The 19617-nt window shown below is 39.7% G+C and overlaps 1 protein-coding gene across 2 annotated transcripts in view; it reads right to left on the reverse strand.

Moving 5' to 3' along the window:
- Nucleotides 1-9328: 9328 nt before the first annotated feature.
- Nucleotides 9329-19617, reverse strand: part of EFHB (EF-hand domain family member B) — a 56843-nt gene continuing 46554 nt past the window's right edge. For both annotated transcript variants that reach the window (XM_032860935.1, XM_032860934.1), the window contains exons 10-13: nucleotides 17423-17630; nucleotides 14387-14596; nucleotides 12548-12729; nucleotides 9329-9649 (exon numbers count right to left, since the gene is read on the reverse strand). In XM_032860935.1, coding sequence (XP_032716826.1) covers nucleotides 9476-9649; nucleotides 12548-12729; nucleotides 14387-14596; nucleotides 17423-17630 — 774 coding nt within the window. In that variant the 3' untranslated portion in view covers nucleotides 9329-9475. The remainder of the gene's footprint in view (nucleotides 9650-12547; nucleotides 12730-14386; nucleotides 14597-17422; nucleotides 17631-19617) is intronic.

The raw sequence follows: 19617 nt of genomic DNA on the forward strand, positions 1-19617 counted from the left end.
ACTTTTCTGTCTGGATGAACTGTCCATTGATGTAAGTGAGGTGTTAAAGACCCCTACTATTATTGTTTTACTGTCAATTTGTTCCTTTTTGTCTGTTAACAGTGGCCCTATGTATTTAAGTAATCCCATATTAGGTATATAAATATTTACAATTGTTATATCCCCTTCCTGGATTGTTCTCTTTATCATTACCCTTCTTTGTCTCTTGTTACAGGCTTTGGGTTTGTTGTTTTTTTAATTTTTATTTAAATTCCAGTTAATTAACATACAGTGTAACATTAGTTTTGGGTGTACAATTAAGTGATTCAACACTTACATACAACACCCAGTGCCCATCATCACAAGTGCACACCTTAATCCCCATCATCCATTTAACACATACTCACATACTCTCACCCACCTCCCCTCTGGTAACCATCAGTTTGTTCTCTATAGTCAAGAGTCTGTTGTCTGTTTCTCAGTTTGCCTCTCCCTTTTTCTTTCCCTATGATCCTTTGTTTTGTTTCTTAAATCCACGTATAGTGAAATCATATGGTATTGTCTTTCTCTGGCTGACTTATTTCACTTAGCATAGTATGCCCTAGCTCCATCTATGTTGTTCCAAATGAGACGATGTCACTCATTTTTATGGCCGAGTAATTTACTTCTTCTTTATTGATTCATGAATCAGTAGACACATGGGGTCTCTCCATAATTTGACTATTGTTGATAATCCTGCTATAAACTTTGGGGTGCATTCATCCCTTCAAATTAGTATTTTTGTATTCTTTGGGTAAGTACCTAGTAGTGCAATAGCTGAATTGTAGGGTAGTTCTATTTTTAACTTTTTGAGGAACATACATACTGTTTGCCCGAGTGCCTGCACCAGTTTGCATTGCCACCAACAGTGTAAGAGGAACCCCTTTCTCCACATCCTCGCCAACACCTACTGTTTCTTGTGTTGTTGATTTTCTAACATTCTGACAAGTATGAGGTAATATTTAATTTTAGTTTGGATGTGTATTTCCCTGATGATGAGTGATGTTGAACATCTTTTCATGTGTCTTGTCGGCTGTCTATATACCTTCTTTAGAAAAACATCTATTCGTGTCTTCTGCCCATTTTTTAATTGGATTATTAATTTTCTGGGTGTTGAGTTTTATAAGTTCTTTATATGTTTTGGATACTAACACTTTTTCAAATATGTCTTTGTAAATACCTCCTCCCTTTCCATAGGTTGCATTTTTGTTTTGTTGATTGTTTCCTTCACTGTGCAGAAGCTTTTTTCTTGAAAAAGTCACAATACTTTGTTTTTGCTTTCATTTCCCTTGCCCCTTGTGACATGTCTCATAAGAAGTTGCTACAACTGAGGTCAAAGAGTTTATCACCTGTGTTCTCCTCTAAAATATTGATAGTTAGGATGCCTGGGTGGCTCAGTGGATTAAGCCTCTGCCTTTGGCTCATGTCGTCATCTCAGGGTTCTGGGATCCAGCCCTGCATTGGACTCTCTGCTAAGCAGGGAGAATGCTCCGCCCTCCTCGCCTGCATCTCTGCCAACTTGTGATCTCTGTCATATAAATAAATAAACTCTAATAAATAAATAAATAAATAAATAAATAAAAGTTTGATGGTTTCTTGTCTCACTTTTAGGTTTTTAGTTCATTTTGAATTTATTTTTGTATACAGTGTAAGAAAATGGTCCAGTTTCATTCTTTTGCATGTTGCTGTCCAGTTTTCACAACATGTAAGCTTTGTTTTTAAGTCTGTTTTGTCTGATAGGAGTATTATTAGCCCAGCTTTCTTTTCACTTCCATTTATATGGCAAATGTTTTTCCATCTCTACACTTTCAATCTGCATGTGTCTTTAGGTCGGAAATGAATCATCATACAGATGGGTCTTGCTTTTTAATCCATGCAGTCACCCTATGTCTTTTGATTTGGGCAGTTAGTCAACTACATTTAGAGTAATTATTCCTAAGTATATACTTATTGTCATTTTGTTACTTGTTTTACAGTTGTTTTGTAGTCCTTTCTTCTTTCCTCTTCCCTTCTGGTTTGATGGCTTTAGTGATATGCTTGGATTCTTTCTTTTTATTTTTTGCACATCTATTACATGTTTTTGATTTGTGGTTATCATTAGGGTCATATATAACATTTTATACATATAGCAGTCTGTATTGATTGTCATTTAAGTTTCAACCCACTAAAAGCGCTAAATTTTTACCCCCAGCACCATGTTTTATGTATATGATATCATATTTTATAACCTTTTATTTCTGTGAACCCCTTGACTGATTTATGTATAATTGACTTTACTATTTTTGTGCTATAAAACACTGGTTTTATAAGTGATTAATCTACTTTTATTATGTTTGTATTCATCTGTAAAATTTTTTCCATTCATAATTGCTTGCTTCTGATTATAGCCCTTTCTTTCTATTCAAAAAAAATTCCTTTAACATTTCTTGTAAGACTGATGTATTGGTCATGAATTCCTTTAACTTTCATCTGGAAAACTCTTTATCTCTTCTTCTATTCTGAATGATCAACTCGCTGGGTGAAGTGTTCTTGGTTGGAGGTTTTTTTTCTTTCAGCACTTTGAATATATCATAGTACTCTCTTCTGTCGTGCAAAGTTTCTGCTGAAAATCAGCTGATATTCTTCTTGGGGTTCCCCTGTATTTAAACATTTTCTCTTGCTGCTCTTAAAATTCTCTTTATTACTACTTTTTCCCCTTTTACTATGTGTCTTGGTGTAGACCTCCTTGGGTTGATTTTGCTGGGGGCTTTCTCTGCCTCCTGGATCTGGATTTCTGTTTCCTTCCCCAGATTCAGGAAGTTGTCAGTTGTTGTTTCTCTAAATAAATTTTCTACCACGTATTCTCTCTTTTCTCTTCTGATATCCTTATAATGTGAATGTTATTACACTTGACTGTGTTGCTGAGTTCCCTTAACCTATTCTCATTTTTTATAATTATTCTTTTTCTTCTTGCTATTCAGCTTGGTTGCCTTCCATTATCCTGTCTTCCAGCGAGCTGGTCCATCCTTCCGCCTTCTCTAAACAACTATTGATTTCCTCCAGTGTATTTTTAATTTCAGTTACTAAGTTCTTCAGCTCTGACTGATTCTTTTTAATATTTTCTCTTTGTTGAAGGTCCTACTGAGGTCCTCCACTCTTTTCTCAATCACAGGATCTTTATGACCATTGCTTTAAATCCTTTATGGGGCATATTATCCTCCCCTCACTTAGCTCTTTTAATATGCTTTTGTTCTGTTCTTCCATTTGGGACACATTCCTGTATCTCATTTTGTCTAACTTCCTGTGTTTTTATGTATTAGTAATGTCAGTTATGTCCTCTAATCTTGAAACTAGTGACCTTATGAGGAAGATGTCCCATGATATTCTATACATAACAATGTTCCCTGTTCAACAGAACCAGGAGCTGCAGGGGTGTGTCCTATGTGGGTTGTATGTGCCCTACAATTGTGTCTAAACTACATTTGCCTTCAGTACAGTCAGTTGCAATGGCCCACTTTGCCTGTTGGGGGCAAGGTTCAGTTCCTATGCTGTTAAGAGACTAGTTTGGGCTTGTCATGGACTTATAGTTGGATGGTGTCCTCAGTCAAATCAGATGGGCTGCTTTCAGCCCATTTGCTGGGGCCGTAGTCACAATGAACTGCAGGGCACTCTGTGTTGTTCCTGGAGCAGCTTTCAATGGTGGGCAGGACATGCAGACAAATCAGATGCCTTCCCGCAGTCCATCTGTTGGGGCTGCAGTAGCACCACCCAGCAGGATGCTATTCCTGCCTGTCCCCTGAGAAGCCTTTGTTGGTGGGTGGTGTCAGCATCCAGGGTATATGCCTGCCCCCAGTCCATCTGCCTGGGCTGCAGTGACCCCAAACTGCAGAGCATCTCCCTGTGCTGCTCCCTGAGATGTTTTTATTGGTGGGTGAGGCCTGCAGTCAGACCACATGTCTGCCCCTAAACCATCTACTGGGGCTGCAGACCTGCGGATCGGCAGGGCACTCTCTGCACTGCTAGGTATAAAGCTCAGCTGCTGTGGTTGCAGTTGAACTGGTGTCTGTGCTTATCATCCCCTCTCCCCAGGGCAGGAGTCGCTTTGCAGTGGTGATGGTCCCTGCTTGCAAGATTATGTCCCAAGCCACTTTGGAGGGACTCCTGATGAGTAGGGCAGGTTGGATGGTGTGGATCCACAGGAGAACACAGGGGTGCACAGTGTTACCAAGATAGGTAGTGTTTGCCAGCTTCCCACATGTATTCAACTCTCTAGGCTGAGGAGTGGGGAAGGAAATAGCATCCACCAGCTCTTCTGTTAATGGAGAAGTCTCCCAAAGATCCCTGACCCTCCAGCACATATTTTGAGATTAGCATATAAATCCTCTTAACAAACAAACAAACAAAAACTTCTACCTACATCCAGGTGCTTTTCAAACTGTGCTTCTATTCTTATCTCACTGTGTGTGTAGGCAGGGAAGGAGGTGGTGTTTGTTTTGCAGTCTCTTAAGGGTGAGGACTGTTTCTTATTGCCTTTTGGCTCTCCCAGAGGCAAGCCTGCTGATTTTTAAAATACCTGGAGTTAAGCCCCACTGGTTTTCAAAACCAAATATGGGGATTAGTCTTCTCAGTGAAGGTCCCTCATGTCATGTGCCTATTTTGCCTGGTATGGGGTATTGGGGTCTCTTCTTTCTCTGTGCTTGTGATATCCCTCCCATTTGCGGTTAGTCTCCCTGGGAGTTTGGTTGCCAACTGTCTCTGCCCCTCCTACCCTGTTTGATATGGCCTCCTCTCTATGATTAACTATGGAAAGTTTGTTCTACCACTCTTCAGATCATTTTCTGATGTTGTTACGAGGTGTGTCTGTGGAACTGAGACGAGGTAAGCCTAGCCTCCTACTCTGCCATCTTCCCAGAAGTCTTTTTTGAAAGATTTATTTATTTATTTATTTGACAGGGAGGGAGAGAGAGAGAGAATGATCACAGTAGGCAGAGCGGCATGAGGGGCGGCAGGGTGGGGGGCGGGGAGCAGACTCCCTGCTGAGCAGAGAGCCTGATACGGGGCTCAATCCCAGGACCCTGAGATCATGACCTGAGCCAAAGGCAGAGGCTTAACCTACTGAGCCACCCAGGCACCCCTTCCCAGCAATCTTTAAAGGCTTCTTCTTGAGGCCCCTGGATTGCTTAGTTAGTTATGCATCTGACTTTTGATTTTGGCTCAGGTCATGATCTCAGGGTGTGAGATCAAACCCCACTTTGGGCTCATGCTAGACATGGGGTCTGCTTAAGATTCTCTCTCTCCCTCTCTCTCTCTGCCCCTCTTCAGGAGCTATAAACAAACAAACAATCAAATAAGGGCTGCTTCTTTAGTGACAGTGTTTATACAGCAAACAGGAAATGTTGGTCTTCACAAAAGATAAACTGGAAAGTTTCTAACTGCTCAGAAATTAGGAAAGACAACCTTTATAAAGCAACAAGGTGATCTTGGTGATATCATAAGCCATGGAGGTATTCCCAGCCAGACATCTGGCAAGTCAACCCCAGCCAGCAGGCCTGGAATAGGCAGAGGCAGCCTCAGAGTACAGCCTGCTACAACCTCATTGTACATTTCAGTTACAACACTAAATGTACTTGTGAGTGGCAGTGGCCTCGGCTGATAATGGATTGCCAGAGCCCAGTAAGAAGCAAGTCAGTCAAGGATTCAATTCTAGGGGCTCCAGGGTGACTCAGTCTTTAAACATCTGCCTTTGGCTCAGGTCATGATCCCAGGACTCTGGGATTGAGCCCCATATCCGGCTCCCTGCTCTGCAGGAAGCTTGTTTCTCCCTCTCCCACACCCCCTGCTTGTGTTTCCTCTCTCACTGTGTCTCTCTCTGTCAAATAAATAAAATCTTTAAAAAAAAAAAAGATTCAGTTCTAGAAAAGAGAATCTTTCCATGTACATAAACCCTTTGGACATTAAGTAGTGAAACTGAATCTGTAATTCAATTCAATTCAGACACTTTTATAGTGAGGCTTTGGCTTTTTTTTTTTTTTTTAAGTAGGCTCCATACCCCACTTTGATCTCACGACCCTGAGATCAAGACCTAAACTGAGATCAAGAGAGATGCTTAACCTACTGAGCAACCCAGGCACCCTCTGAGTCTCTAGCTTTTAAATAAGGCTTGCCCAGCTAGACATCACTAGGTCCATCACCCCAATGCTACCTTGCATTCAAGGCAGGTAGCAAATTATCAATCAGCTTAACTTGGATTCACGTGGCTCAAGGATCAGTTCAACCATCTGCCCCACTTTGACTTTGATGATTTTTTTAAAGGTTTTATTTACTTATTTATTTGACAGAGAGAGATCACAAGTAGGCAGAGAGGCAGGAAGAGAGAGAGAGAGAGGAGGAAGCAGGCTCCCTGCTGAGCAGAGAGCCCGATGCGGGACCCGATCCCAGGACCCTAGGATCATGACCTGAGCTGAAGGCAGAGGCTTTAACCCACTGAGCCACCCAGGTGCCCCATTGACTCTGATGATTTAATTCATCAGGGGAAAAAAACCTTCATAGAATGTAGTTTTCTGAATCCTAAGCAACTCCAACCCAAGGAGCAATGGAAACAGTCTTGGGCACAAGATTGCAGGAACCCACTCACAAGAGAATATTGACAATAGGCTGTGATATAACATCTACATTACCTCTCGTCCCTAGAGGCTTGGATTACATCATGTGTGACGAAGCTTAAATATAGAAGAATTGTTTCAGATGAGTGGAAACTAAAGAGACATGACAACTAAATGCAACATGTGATCATTGATTAGACCCAAGCTAGACCAAAAAATATATATATATTTTTGCTGTAAAAAGCATTAGCATCACAAAGAATTTGGGGAGAAATTTGAATATGGTCTACAGATTAGAAAATAATGTCATAGTAATGATAATTTCCTGATTTTGAAAATTGCACTATATTTGGATAGTAGACTACATTTGTTTTCAGGAAAGACATTCCAAAGTACCTGGAAGTACAGTGTGAAGTGTAGATGTGTGGGTAGGAGGATGGATGGGATGGATGGATGGATGGATGGATGGAGGAATGGGCAGAGTTGAAGAAAACAGGGCTGGGCAGTAGTTATAGCAAGAAAAGACAGGTTTTCTTCAGAACTGTTGCAACAGGGGAATAGAGACCTCAGTGAAGAACTGGGTCCAATTCTAAACATAACAAGGAAAAGTGGGTAGTTATAGCCAAGAAGCAGGTTGGGGGAAGTCAGTGCATGGAAAATTATTAAGAGAAGACGTAAGGGTAGGAGTAATTCTTGCAAAATAGACTTAAGAATTTTTGCTAAAGACAGACCAAGGTTTTATACATCAAAGATGGGGGATGAGGAATTTGATCAGACATAAAGGTAGGGAGGGTAATCAGATATCAAGAGTAGGAAGATTCACTCTGGATTTCATAGGATTCTTACTAAAACTGAGCAATGCAGGGGCCCTGGGTAGCTCAGTCAGTTAAGTGTCTACCTTCAGCTCAGTTCATGATCCTGGGGTCCTGGGATCAAATCCTGCATTGGGCTCCCTGCTCAGCAGGAAGCCTGCTTCTCCTTCAGCCCCTCTCCCTGCTTGAGCTCAATCTCTCTCTTTCTCTGACAAATAAATAAATAAATCTTAAAAAAAAAAAACTGAGCAATGCAGGCTCAGTAAGGACAAAAACAGAAAGATGGATAGGTAGATAGATAGACGGATGGATAGAGATGTGTTTGTAAATGTTTAATACCTGGCTCTTCAGAAGGGAAAAAATCCATGATCCATAGCATTTGTTTGTTTCCTTAGTGTAAATACTCGCACCATAGGCAATTTCAAACTATCAGTGTGGAGTCACTGGATGCAGCAGAGGGAAGAAATACTCACAATTGACTATAGTGAACCATTAACAGCAGTTCTAGCACACCACTGCCTGATGCTTTGTACCAATTTTGCAAATCTACTCTAAGTCTGAAATTATTTCAAAGTTAACAATTTTTAATATAAGTTACCTATATAATAAATGAATTATAAAATTACTTTTTCTAGACATTGGGTAAAGCATTTTTTTAAACCTTAGGTCTCTCTCTCTCTCTAAGTAATGGTAGGCCATATTTTAACCATAATATCTAAGTTAAACAGTAATTTTTCATACCAGTACACAACGAACCACAAAGTTCAAGGTCTATCACAGAGAAACATTGATAGAATACATGCTAATCAAGTTATATAACTAATCAAGCAAGCTTCATTGGTGGCTTCAACCCACACCTGGAGCCTCTGATGGTAGTAGAAAGAACACATACACTGAGGTCACACCCTCCCACCAAAGGGCCAAGGCACGAGGGAGGGAATGAGTCAACACAATTTGCCACTGATAATTTCTAAAGCTACCTGTGATGGTGGGTCAGCTGTGCCCTCTTTTAGGACAATATTTTTTTTGGCCATAGAAAATAGATTTTTTTTAAGTTTTTATTTAAATTCCAGTGGGTGAAATCTTGATTTCAGGTGTACAATTTAGTGATTCTACACTTACATACAACACCCAGCACCCATCACCACAAGTGCACGCCTTAATCGCCATCACCTATTTAACCCATTCCCCCTCCTACCTCCCCTCTGGTAACCCTCGGTTTGTTCTCTATAGTTGAGTCTGTTTCTTGATTTGCTTCTCATTTTTTCTCCCTATGCTTGCTTGTTTTGTTTCTTAAATTCCACATATGAGTGAAATCATATGGTATTTGTCTATCTCTGACTGACTTATTTCTCTTAGCATAATACTCTCTAGCTCCATCCACATTGCTGCAAATGGGAAGATTCCATTCTTTTTTATTCATAATATATGAATACACACACACATATCTCACATCTTCTTTATGCATTCATCAGTTGATGGACACCTGTGCTATTCCCATAGTTTAGCTATTGTTGTTAATGCTGCTATAAATGGCCATAGGGAGATAGCAAAACTAATGGCTATTATGTCATTTATGGAACTCCACGTTTTGTTCTCTAGCTCCTGCTTTCTGTATGTGCTTCTTTTCCTCAGACACTAACAGAGATGGAAAGCTTACTAAACTTATTATTAAGCTTATTACGTTCTGTTATAGTGGCACCTAAAGAGAAAAAGAACAAAAGGTTGAAAGCAAAATTTTGTCAACCTGGTATCACAAACTAGACTTTGAAATTCAGTCAACCAACTAAATGCATAGACTTCTTAAGTATTCTAAGCATTACCTTACCTTTGGTAAGGTAAAAGGTTAACTCTAAGTGCTTGTCAAGTTCTTGGTGTTTTATAGAATATAAAATAAATCTTAAAATCCAAAATCAAATTTATTAGCAATAAACACAGACACAGGAGTCCTACTACAGTGATTGCTGAATTCTAACATAATATCTAAAACCAGAATGGACTGAACATTTTTGATGAATTCGGATTTAACAATTCTTTTGTTTAAATGAATGAACTCCAAAAATATCACATGGTTGTTTTACACTTGACCCGGTCTGCATGTTGTATCTCATCCAGAACATTTCTGATGGTCTCAACACAAACTTCTCCTCTGTGATGTTTTTTTGATGCAAGATTCCATACATTTTCAAATTCTTCATCAGAAAGCTTGACACCAATATTACATAATATCTCTGCAATCTAGAAAAAAAATGGTCAGACTAAGATTTGTGTTTTTAAATTTGTTTTTTTTTTTAAGATTTTATTTAGTTATTTATTTATTTATTTGACAGAGAGAGAGCACAAACAGGCAGAGAGGCAGGCAGAGGCAGAGAGAGAAGCAGGCTCCCCACTGAGCAAGGAGCCCGATGCGAGGCTTGATCCCAGGACCCTGAGATCATGACCCGAGCCGAAGGCAGTGGCTTAACCCATTGAGCCACCCAGGTGCCCCTTTAAATTTGTATTTTAAAAATATCTTTATAACATCTAATACTATGGATATTTATCCCCCCCAAATTGTGCACCCACACGTGTGTGTACATGTGTGCCTGTTATATATAATAATAATCAACTATCAAAAATCCCAGTATTTTCAATTCAGGAATCATTTTGTTAATATGAAGATGAGAATATTCACCTATACTAGCCCATATACAAAATTGCTTCCAACTCTTTGTTTTTGGTTGAAAGAAGACTTGCTGGATCTGAGTTCTATCTCACTTCTTATCACTAGGAACTTGTATATGTCATGTCAACCCCTTGAAAATTAGTTTCTCTTCTCTAAAATATGATCATTTATAAAATGTCTCTGGCCTGTTATAAACCTTATAGTTGTAGGTGTGCAAATGTCAGAAAGATAGAGTATGCATGAATAACTGAGCAAACTAAAATTTGAGCATATTGAAAACCAGCAAATTTTGGTTATTAGTAATTTTTCTGCAATGATAATTATTATGGGAAAACATATTTCTTACATCCCAGGGAAAATTTAAGAAAGGAAAGATAAGAACCAGCAGTGGAAAGAAATGTTAGAATGAGTAGAGGAAATAAAATGTGTGGGGGAAAAAATGAAACTAAATTTATCTTTTTAAGATTTTTTTCCATTTATTTATTTGAGTGAGAGAGTGAGAGAACACATGAGCGAGGGGAGGGGCAGGGAGCCTGATGCAGTGGGTGGGGGCTCTATCCCACGACCCCAGGATCATGACCTGAGCCCAAGGCAGACACTTAACTGACTAAGCCATGCAGGTGCCCCAAAACTAAATTTAAAAGAGGAAAAATATTTACTTTGAGGCATACAGAAAAAAAGCCAGGAGGGAAATGCAAAGAAAGGTTAGTGAATAGGAAAGCCAAAGAAATAAAAGTGCTACAGAATACATCTATTAAACAAAATCTTAACAAAATTAAAAGATCCCCTAGAAATGATGTGTCCTCATGGGAAATTAACAGTATAATCAAATACATTTGAAATTCAGAAAAGCAGAGCTGCCAGCAACTGCAGTTGTACAACAAAAACAGCTCAGTGCCCAAGTGCAGAGCTGTGATTTTCCCCTATCCAGGGGTAGGTAAGGACTGTCCTGACAGAGCAAATTCCAGAAAGAGCCCAAGTCAGTCTTGAGCATCCCAGACCTCCACCTCCATTTCCTTTCCTGCTCCTCAGGAGGCATCCCTCCCCTAGTTCCCTATTCCATCACAGTGCACTGATTTGCTATTATTTTCCAGAAGTCCATCCACTCTCAAGTTAGCATTACTACTCAACCACTCATTTGGATTTTCTTTTTTCCTAGAAGTGTGAATTAAAGGACTTCCTAGTTAAAAGAATTTTAGGTATCATGCAACAAGCATGATTTTTGTTTCTTTTGGCAACTATTTCATAGGCCCTTTAGAGTAATCAAGGGAAGTGAAACACTTTGGGAGTGTCCCTTCTTTGACCCCTGAGTGGACTTTGAGTTCCTTCATTGGGAACACCCAGCAGGCATCTCCTCTGAGTTTCTCCTCCCTTCTTCCTTCTGTCCCCTACCTCAGTGGGAATTAAAAGTTGGAATGAATGTATTATAATTAGGGTAGTAGTTAGTAAGTTTTCAAGCCATCAATCCTTCATCTGAAGTGCCAGAAGGTACCATATTACTATTTCTGTCTCCTCAACCCTTCCTAGTTCTGAATATGAAAATTCTGAAGAAGCAGTTGCACCCTAGATTGCACCCTGCTTTTTATGAGTGCAGACCAAGGCAGGTTGGCCAAGCATTGCTATTAATCTTTGGCCCTTAGAACCTCAGTGGCTATTCTGACCTAGCCGGTTGTTTCTGTTTTATGACCCATGTAGGAAGAAAATCACCTACAATATGAGGACCATGTTTTCTAACAAACAAAAACCAGATACATGGGTTGACAAATGGTGTGGCAACAGGACAGAATAAATAAATCAGTGCTTTCACAGATAATCTAAGACAGAAGATAGCCACGGTACATAAAGAGGGTGCAGAGTTGCCCTTCTCATACTTACTCCTTGGTTTTGGAGATACAAAACCATAAGATACTTACACAAGGAAGGGACCGATCTCTTTTGCTTTTTCTCAACTAAGAATAGTGTTGAGTTCCTCAGGAAAATGTTTTCCTTTTTAAGCGTAGGTCATAGTAGATATATAATGTGAATGTAATGTTTCCTATGATAGAAGAAAAACTGCTCCAAGAATCGTATGAAAACATCAACCAAAACAACCAAACTGAACATTATCCTCAAGAATTCTGTATTTGGGGGCACCTGGGTGGCTCAGTGGGTTAATGCCTCTGCCTTCGGCTCAGGTCGTGATTCCAGGGTCCTGGGATCGAGCCCCACATCGGGCTCTCTGCTCGGTGGGGAGCCTGCTTCCCTTCCTCTCTCTTTGCCTATTTGTAATCTCTGTCTGTCAAATAAATAAATAAAATCTTAAAAAAAAAAAAGAATCCTGTATTTGAGGATCCTGATGACTTTTGTAATGTCAAAGCTCACATTTTAAACAGTCTAAAATTAAACAGTTGTCGATAAATAAACATTTTCATCTTTGTGTGTTTGTGTGAAGCTGACATTTCTTCCAAATCTTTTGAAATAATATGCTGTACCTCTTTTTTTGATCTGGTCTTGAAGAAGTCTCTTTCAAACACTCCTTTCTGGCCAAAGATGGTAGGATGTAGTAAGGAATAGGCATTGCCCTCTTCGCCATAATTAGTTCTATCACTGACACGACGAATTCGGGGGGCAGGAATATCAGACCGAATGGTTGGAACACCATAGATGGGATAACCTAAGACACCAATGATAAAGGGAAAAAACCATTCTAAAACTGAACTGTACAATATAGTAGTCACCAGCCACATGTAGCAATTGAGTACATACTTGAAATGGGGCTAGTCCAAACCGAGATGTGATGTAAGTATAAAATACACACTGAATTTCAAAGACTTAGTACCCCCCCAAAAAGTGGCATATTTAATCATTTTATATTGATTAATTGTTGAAAAATATTTGGAAGATCTATATACTATACATAAAGTATATATACTATTAAAATTTATTTCACCTATTTCTTTTGCTTAATGTAGCTACTAAAAATTTTTAAATACATAGAACTCCAATTATATTTCTATTGGACAACACTATTCTAAAGGGAGTAGCAAGATCTCATTATACTAGAACATATATAGCATGTCTATAAAATCCAGTTAAGAAAAATGCATAAAACTTTAATCATGTCCTTAGTCTAAGGAAGTGATCTTAGCCAACATAAAATAGTCTCTAACTAACCAAGAGTCATCATGCTCAATAATAAGATATGAGTTGGGATGCCTGGGTGACTCAGTCAGTTAAGCCACTGCCTTTGGATCAGGTCATGATCCCAGGGTCCTGGGACTGAGTAACACATCTGGCTCCTTGCTCAGTGGGAAGCCTACTTCTCTCTCTGCCTCTGCCTGCCACTCTGCCTGCCACTCTGCCTGCGTTTGTTCTCTCTTTCTCTCTCTGACAAATAAATAAATAAACAAATAATAAGATATGAGGTGTTATGAGTTGAACTATATTCTCCCCAGATTTATATGTTAAAATTCTAATCACCAGTACCTCCAAATGTGACTTTATTTAAAAATAGAGCGATTGCAGGATGCCTGGCTGGCTCAGTTGGTAGATCTTGGGAGTATAAATTAGAGCCCCATGTTGGGTGTAGAAATTACTCAAAAGAAAAAGAGTCATTGCCTTTGTAATTAATTAAGATGAAGTCACACTGGAATAGAGTAGGTCTCTAATCCAATGTGACTGGGAGTCCCTATAAAAGGGGCCATTTGGACCCAGGCTTTCACACAACAGAACACCATGTGAAGTTGAAGGCAGAAATCAGGGTGATGCAGCAAAAGCAAAGGGACACCAAAGATTGCCAGCAACACACCAGAATCTAGGTGAGGAGCCCCGATCAGATTCTCCCTCACAGCCCCATAAGGAACCAACCCTACCAATACCCTGGCCTCAGACTTCCATCTCCCAGAACCATAGATGATAAATTTCTGTTCAGGTTTGTGGTACTTGTTATGGCAGCCCTAGCAAACTAACAGATGGAGAATGAAGATAAGAGAATTGTTTTGCAAAAGCTCTTCAAATGTTTGAAGGTAATCTGCGTATAGCTAAGAATCACATGGCTTATGAATCTTCTAACACTTGCGTAGTCTGTGTAACATTCAATGTTAAGGGAATCATCTTACTCGGACCATTATTAACAATAGTTCCATTCAGCCTGCATTTATTGAGACGAGACCTCCTGGATGGTTCAAACACAGAACTGAATGAAAGGTCCTAGGCTTTGAGAAACAGCCTAGTGAAGGTAGCAGCTGGGGGCAATACAGGGACAGACAAAGGATACTTCTATGTTTGCTGATCGTACTTCGAAAACTCAGCAAATAATGTGACATACTCACAAGTAGAAGGAAGAGCCCCTACAACCGCATTGATCTCAGAAGAAGTTGTCTTATAGTGACTAGAAACTTTATCACTTGGCCTCACAAGTGTCCGGAGAGTCTTTTCTGAGCAACCTGGTTCCTTTAAGACAATATCTTCTGGCTTTATCAGGAGAATTGGTTCAGATTCTTCAACATTAGTCTCATGATTTGCACAAGCTGGTTTTCTACCTTTAAGCAAAGAGTTGAGGGTGGGGGGCAAATTACAGGAAGAAATCACTATTGGGTGCTTGCTGCTCTGCAACAAAATCAGCTTTCCTGGTTAGTTTCTCCTTACTGGTAGAGACTGAGACTGAGCTGGTGGTCACTGATGCCAGCACGCCACTGTGGAAAAGCAAGGGCAGGCCAATGTCATACACCAGGAAATATGAACTTGGCCTGTTTCTTCTCACCACTCCACCCACTTTAGTCTAGAATAAAGCTTTTACATCTAAGAGACCAGATGAAAAAATGAAACCTATTTTTCCCTTTAAAAAAAAATTAAAGTTTATTTTTATATTTAACTTGAACTACAGGATTACCAGAGTTGCTTCCAGAGTTGTGCCCCAAGGAGAGACTGGAGAAGACACATGTGGAGTTGTAAATTCCACACATACCTGATGGTGACGGGGAGCCCCACGTAGTGCAATATTTGGCAAGGCAATGAGAACATAGCGTGAGCTCAGGAACCGATTATATAAATAACCTTCTTCACATCGGTGTATAAAAGAAAACCCTGAGGTAAAACTCAAATTGTAAGACTCTGTCCTTTTGAAGATCTGCTTTGTTGAGTCATTCTGAAATTTAGGAGTAAATTCCTGGCACACCTTTTTCACAGAGCTGGGAGCTACACCGCTATCACTAGAGGGCGCTCTGGTCTTTCAATCTGTTGACCAACGCTCGGGGTTTGGGGAAAGCCCAAGCAAGGGTTACAAAGGCAAATTGGTGCCCCAGTATCCGGTTGGGGTGGGAACTGTGGCAAACCAGAAAAGACATGCCTATCTAAAATCTGGAGCCCCCATTCAGCTCCTGGCAATCTGCCATGAACACATGCAGGCGTTGTGTTCCAAAACCTCTAATCTCCTCCCTGCGCTCCACAAAAAGCAGAAATCTGGACCAGTATGAGAAACAGTGTCTCGGAAAACTGTTTGAAAGCCACTGCATTAGCATACTTACCCCTTTTGGGGCGCCTGGGTGGTTCAGTGGGATAAAGCCTCTGCCTTTGGCTCAGGTCATGATCCCGGGGGTCCTGGGATCGAGCTATCTGCTTGGCAGGGAGCCTGCTTCCCCCTCTCTCCCTCTGCCTGTCTCTCTGCCTACTTGTGATCTCTGTCTGTCAAATAGGTGAATAAAATCTTTAAAGAAAGAAAGAAAGAAAGAAAGAGAGAAAGAAAGAAAGAGAGAAAGAAAGAAGAAGAAAGAATACTACCCTTTCCTCTGAAAGTCAACAGTAAGTGGAATTGGATATGAGAAAATTCCTGGCAAAACTTTCCTGAGCCCCTAACTGAACCACTGGCCACTGTCTTAGAAGATGGAAAATCTCAAGGACTCCATTGAAAGTGACTGATGAAGTCAGAACCCAAACACTAGGAACAATTTGAAAAATGATCTGGTTTGAAAACAGGCTTCTACTTTCCCCCACTACTCGAAGAGTTGTGCCAAGAAGAAAAAACTCTATCACCCTTTTGTATTTCTGAAAGGACTAGGGTAGAATTGTTTTCTATAAAATCTTCATTAGGCAAACAAAATCCCCCACTGTCCTAGCTGCTCGAACAGAAAGGCCATCTCAGAAACTGATAAGGGCTCCCATCATAAATAAGGCCCCAAATTTGGTTTTGGCCTTACAGAAAGGCATGACCCAGGAATAAAAGTAAAAACAGTAATAACTTCACTTTTTAGAGGAGAATATTCCAGAGGAGATAGAAATGTAAACAATCTTTTTAAAAAGTTAATCCTCTCTAATAATCAAAATTTGAACATTAAAGTGAACAAAGTGTCATAATAATAACTAAATTACAAGAATGTTTGGAATAATACTCAGTGGTAGCAAAGTTAGAATAAAACCTCACAGATATGGCTGATAAAATTGCAAATTGGTACAATCATTTAGAAAAGCAAAATGAAAATATAGTTACTTTTGGGACAATAATAACATTCATAAGAAATTAGATATAATTAGAAACAAAGATTTTTGAGAGATGATAATCATTATAGCGTTACTGATATTACTTTTAAAATATCTGGAAATAACCTAAATTTCAAAGAGTGAGGAAATAGCTTAGTAATTCATCTTACATCTGCATGAGGGAACTGAAAATGAAGTTCATAAAAAAGTTTACCATAAAATTATTTCTTAATTCCATAGAAATTTGAAAACTAAATTTTAAAAAGCCAAATAAAAATGGTACATTCACTGTGATTTTATATATAGAGAGTACCTCTATGTGTGTATGTATACACACACACACACACACACACACACACACAGAGAGTTAGTGATGCAGGAAGTCAATGTGGAAGCAGGAAAATATTTGAATAAAGGTAAAGATTGCTTTTCTTTCTCTTACAAAATGCAAAAGAATAAATTTTCCTAGTCAAATCTTATATTACTATTGAGTTTTCCTGGGGGAGGGGAGCTAATTACTCTAAGACAATGGTTTTTCAAACAGCTTTCTGAGGAACTATCTTTCATATTTTGGATTTTGGTGTAAACTGTTTTGCTTATAATTTTTTTTTTTAAGAGGTTACTGCATGGTTCCAAATTCAAAGACATAAAACACATAGATTAAAATGTGAGTCTTGCTGCCACCCTGTCCACTAGTTACCTGGTTCCCCTTAAACATCATCAAATTCTTTCCTGTCCTTCCACAAATATTCTATGCATAAACAAGCAAATATGTATCTATGTGCATAGTTTTTAAAATATAAAATATTAAAGTTGACAAGAGTCAAGCTCCTAGAAAACTGAAAATATAAAAGCCCATGTAAGAATTCAGCAAACTTTCAAAAATTAAATACCTTTAATAATGACCCTCTCTTCATGCTCTTTAAGAGGCATTCTATCTTTCCAGTTAAGAAAATTTGCAAATTCTAGGTAGTTAATCTGCCCATCATTATCCACATCACAGTAGTCAAAGAGCTGGTCCAGGAGCTTCTCATCTAAGTGTAAGCTGACCTGTTCACAAGCCTCCCGAAGCTCGGCTTTATCTATCACCCCATCTCCATTCTGTTAGACACAAAACAGAAAAAGATGAAGCAAGCATTGTCTTTAAGAGCAGAGTATGCAACATCTATTATCTCATTTAAGAAAAAAAGAAAGAGATCACATAAATTCAAAGAATTTGTCTTATTTTTTACATAAGAGCAGTCAAATATTAAGCGAGATCCTCATTGTGTAAACCTGATATGCACACAGTAATTTGAACCCTGGTTGAAGCAGGATGTGACACAGAACCTTTGTTCATTCTACTTTAACATTTTTTTCTTTAAATCATGCTGTTTACACTGTGGCAGGGCAGGTGTAACCATGATTTGTGCTTGACATTTCATTTAACCAACATTGTGAACTCTTGATAGTTTTCTACATTTTCCCATGCTTTCAAAGTTTTTAACACCTCTGGTGTTCCAACTGAGCACTAAATGGTCCTCCATTCTTTTGTCTGGTAATGAGGAGAAATTGGGGAAGTAGTTATAGGCCAAACACAGGGAGGTAGATTCGAAGACCATTGCATGTTTGTTGTCAACTCTTCTGTGGGCAAGAGGGACATGCTAGCAATCTGGCCACAGTGTAACAATTAGCACTAAAATTCATCCTGGTATGGGGAGCAGGGGAAGTTCCACCTTCTTCCAGACAACAGTTAAAGACAGGAGCACCTACACTAAGTGAAAAAGGAGGGAAATTTATGAAGGCTTTGGGCAGGAGCTAGTTGGTTCACTTGGGAGATAAAAAGGTAGTCTATGTCCAAACCACTCTGAACACTCCCAATCTCATCTGATCTTGGGAGCTTAGCAGGGTCAGGCCTGGTTAGCACTTGGATGGGAGACAAAGGGGCCAAACACATAATGCTTGCTGTTTTAAGATTGTATTGATTTATTTGAGAAAGAGAGAGAGCGCACAGCAGCAGAGAGGGGCAGAGAGAGAAACAGGCTTCCTGCTCAGCAGAGTCATGCTCCATCCCAAGACCCAAGATCATGACCTGAACTGAAGGCAAACACCTAACAGACTGAGCCACCCCGGTGCCCCACATGACGCTTGTTAAGAAAGAATGGCAAGACCTGAGGTGTCTTACTCCTCAGCCCGTCCTGGAGTCTATCAAACCTAAACCCACTTGGAGATGATAGTGAAAGATCTGAGTATTTTTGCAGTGGGTCCCAGCTACTATTTTTTTTTTTAAGATTTTATTTATTTATTTGACAGATCACAAGTAGGCAGAGAGGCAGAGAGAGAGGAGGAAGCAGGTTCTCCACGGAGCAGAGAGCCCGATGCGGGGCTCGATCCCAGGACCCTGGGATCATGACCTGAGCTGAAGGCAGAGGCTTTAACCCAGGGAGCCACCCAGGAACCCCCCGGCTGCTATTAAGGGAGCTCTGGCCTTCTCAGAGAAGTTTCTGAGACAAACTTCCAAGAGAAAAGATAAGTGACTCATTGACTAGTGTTCAGCTCTTATGCTCAGGATTAGTTTTAAAATGCTTATGAAGGTGATCCCTGGAGAATGAGCAACTCACCCAACAAATTCTAGATAAATTCCTGCAGTCAGATCCGTAGGCCTGGAAAACATCCCTGATGCTTATATTGAAACAGAATGAGAATTTTAAACATATTATCTTGACAAAGGGTTGCAAAGGCCTTGGACTATAGACTCCTTTATGAAAACTTCTGCTACAAGCCCAAGTCAACCAAAAATGCAAACTCCATAGCCCTAGCTGAAAAGCTACATGGGATATGGCAGTTGAATCAAGAAGTCCTCAAAACTGTAATAGATGGTACCAACAATGATGGCTTCATTGCCCAATATAGCAATTTGTATGGATTGAAAACATGATAAGGGTCTATTCTCTGCTCATTCTCAGATAGAAATCAAGCTTCTGACTGAACTTAAACCATCCATATTACCACCTTTGCTGCCTGGATCCACTGTTGTACCAGACATGGTAACACACTAATCATTACAAAGTAAATCACACTATGTTTTGGAGGCAAAGGCTACCACACC

This window comes from Lontra canadensis, unplaced genomic scaffold (assembly GCF_010015895.1).
Source record: "Lontra canadensis isolate GAN:19392208 unplaced genomic scaffold, GSC_riverotter_1.0 scaffold20, whole genome shotgun sequence".
Classification (NCBI taxonomy): domain Eukaryota; kingdom Metazoa; phylum Chordata; class Mammalia; order Carnivora; family Mustelidae; genus Lontra; species Lontra canadensis.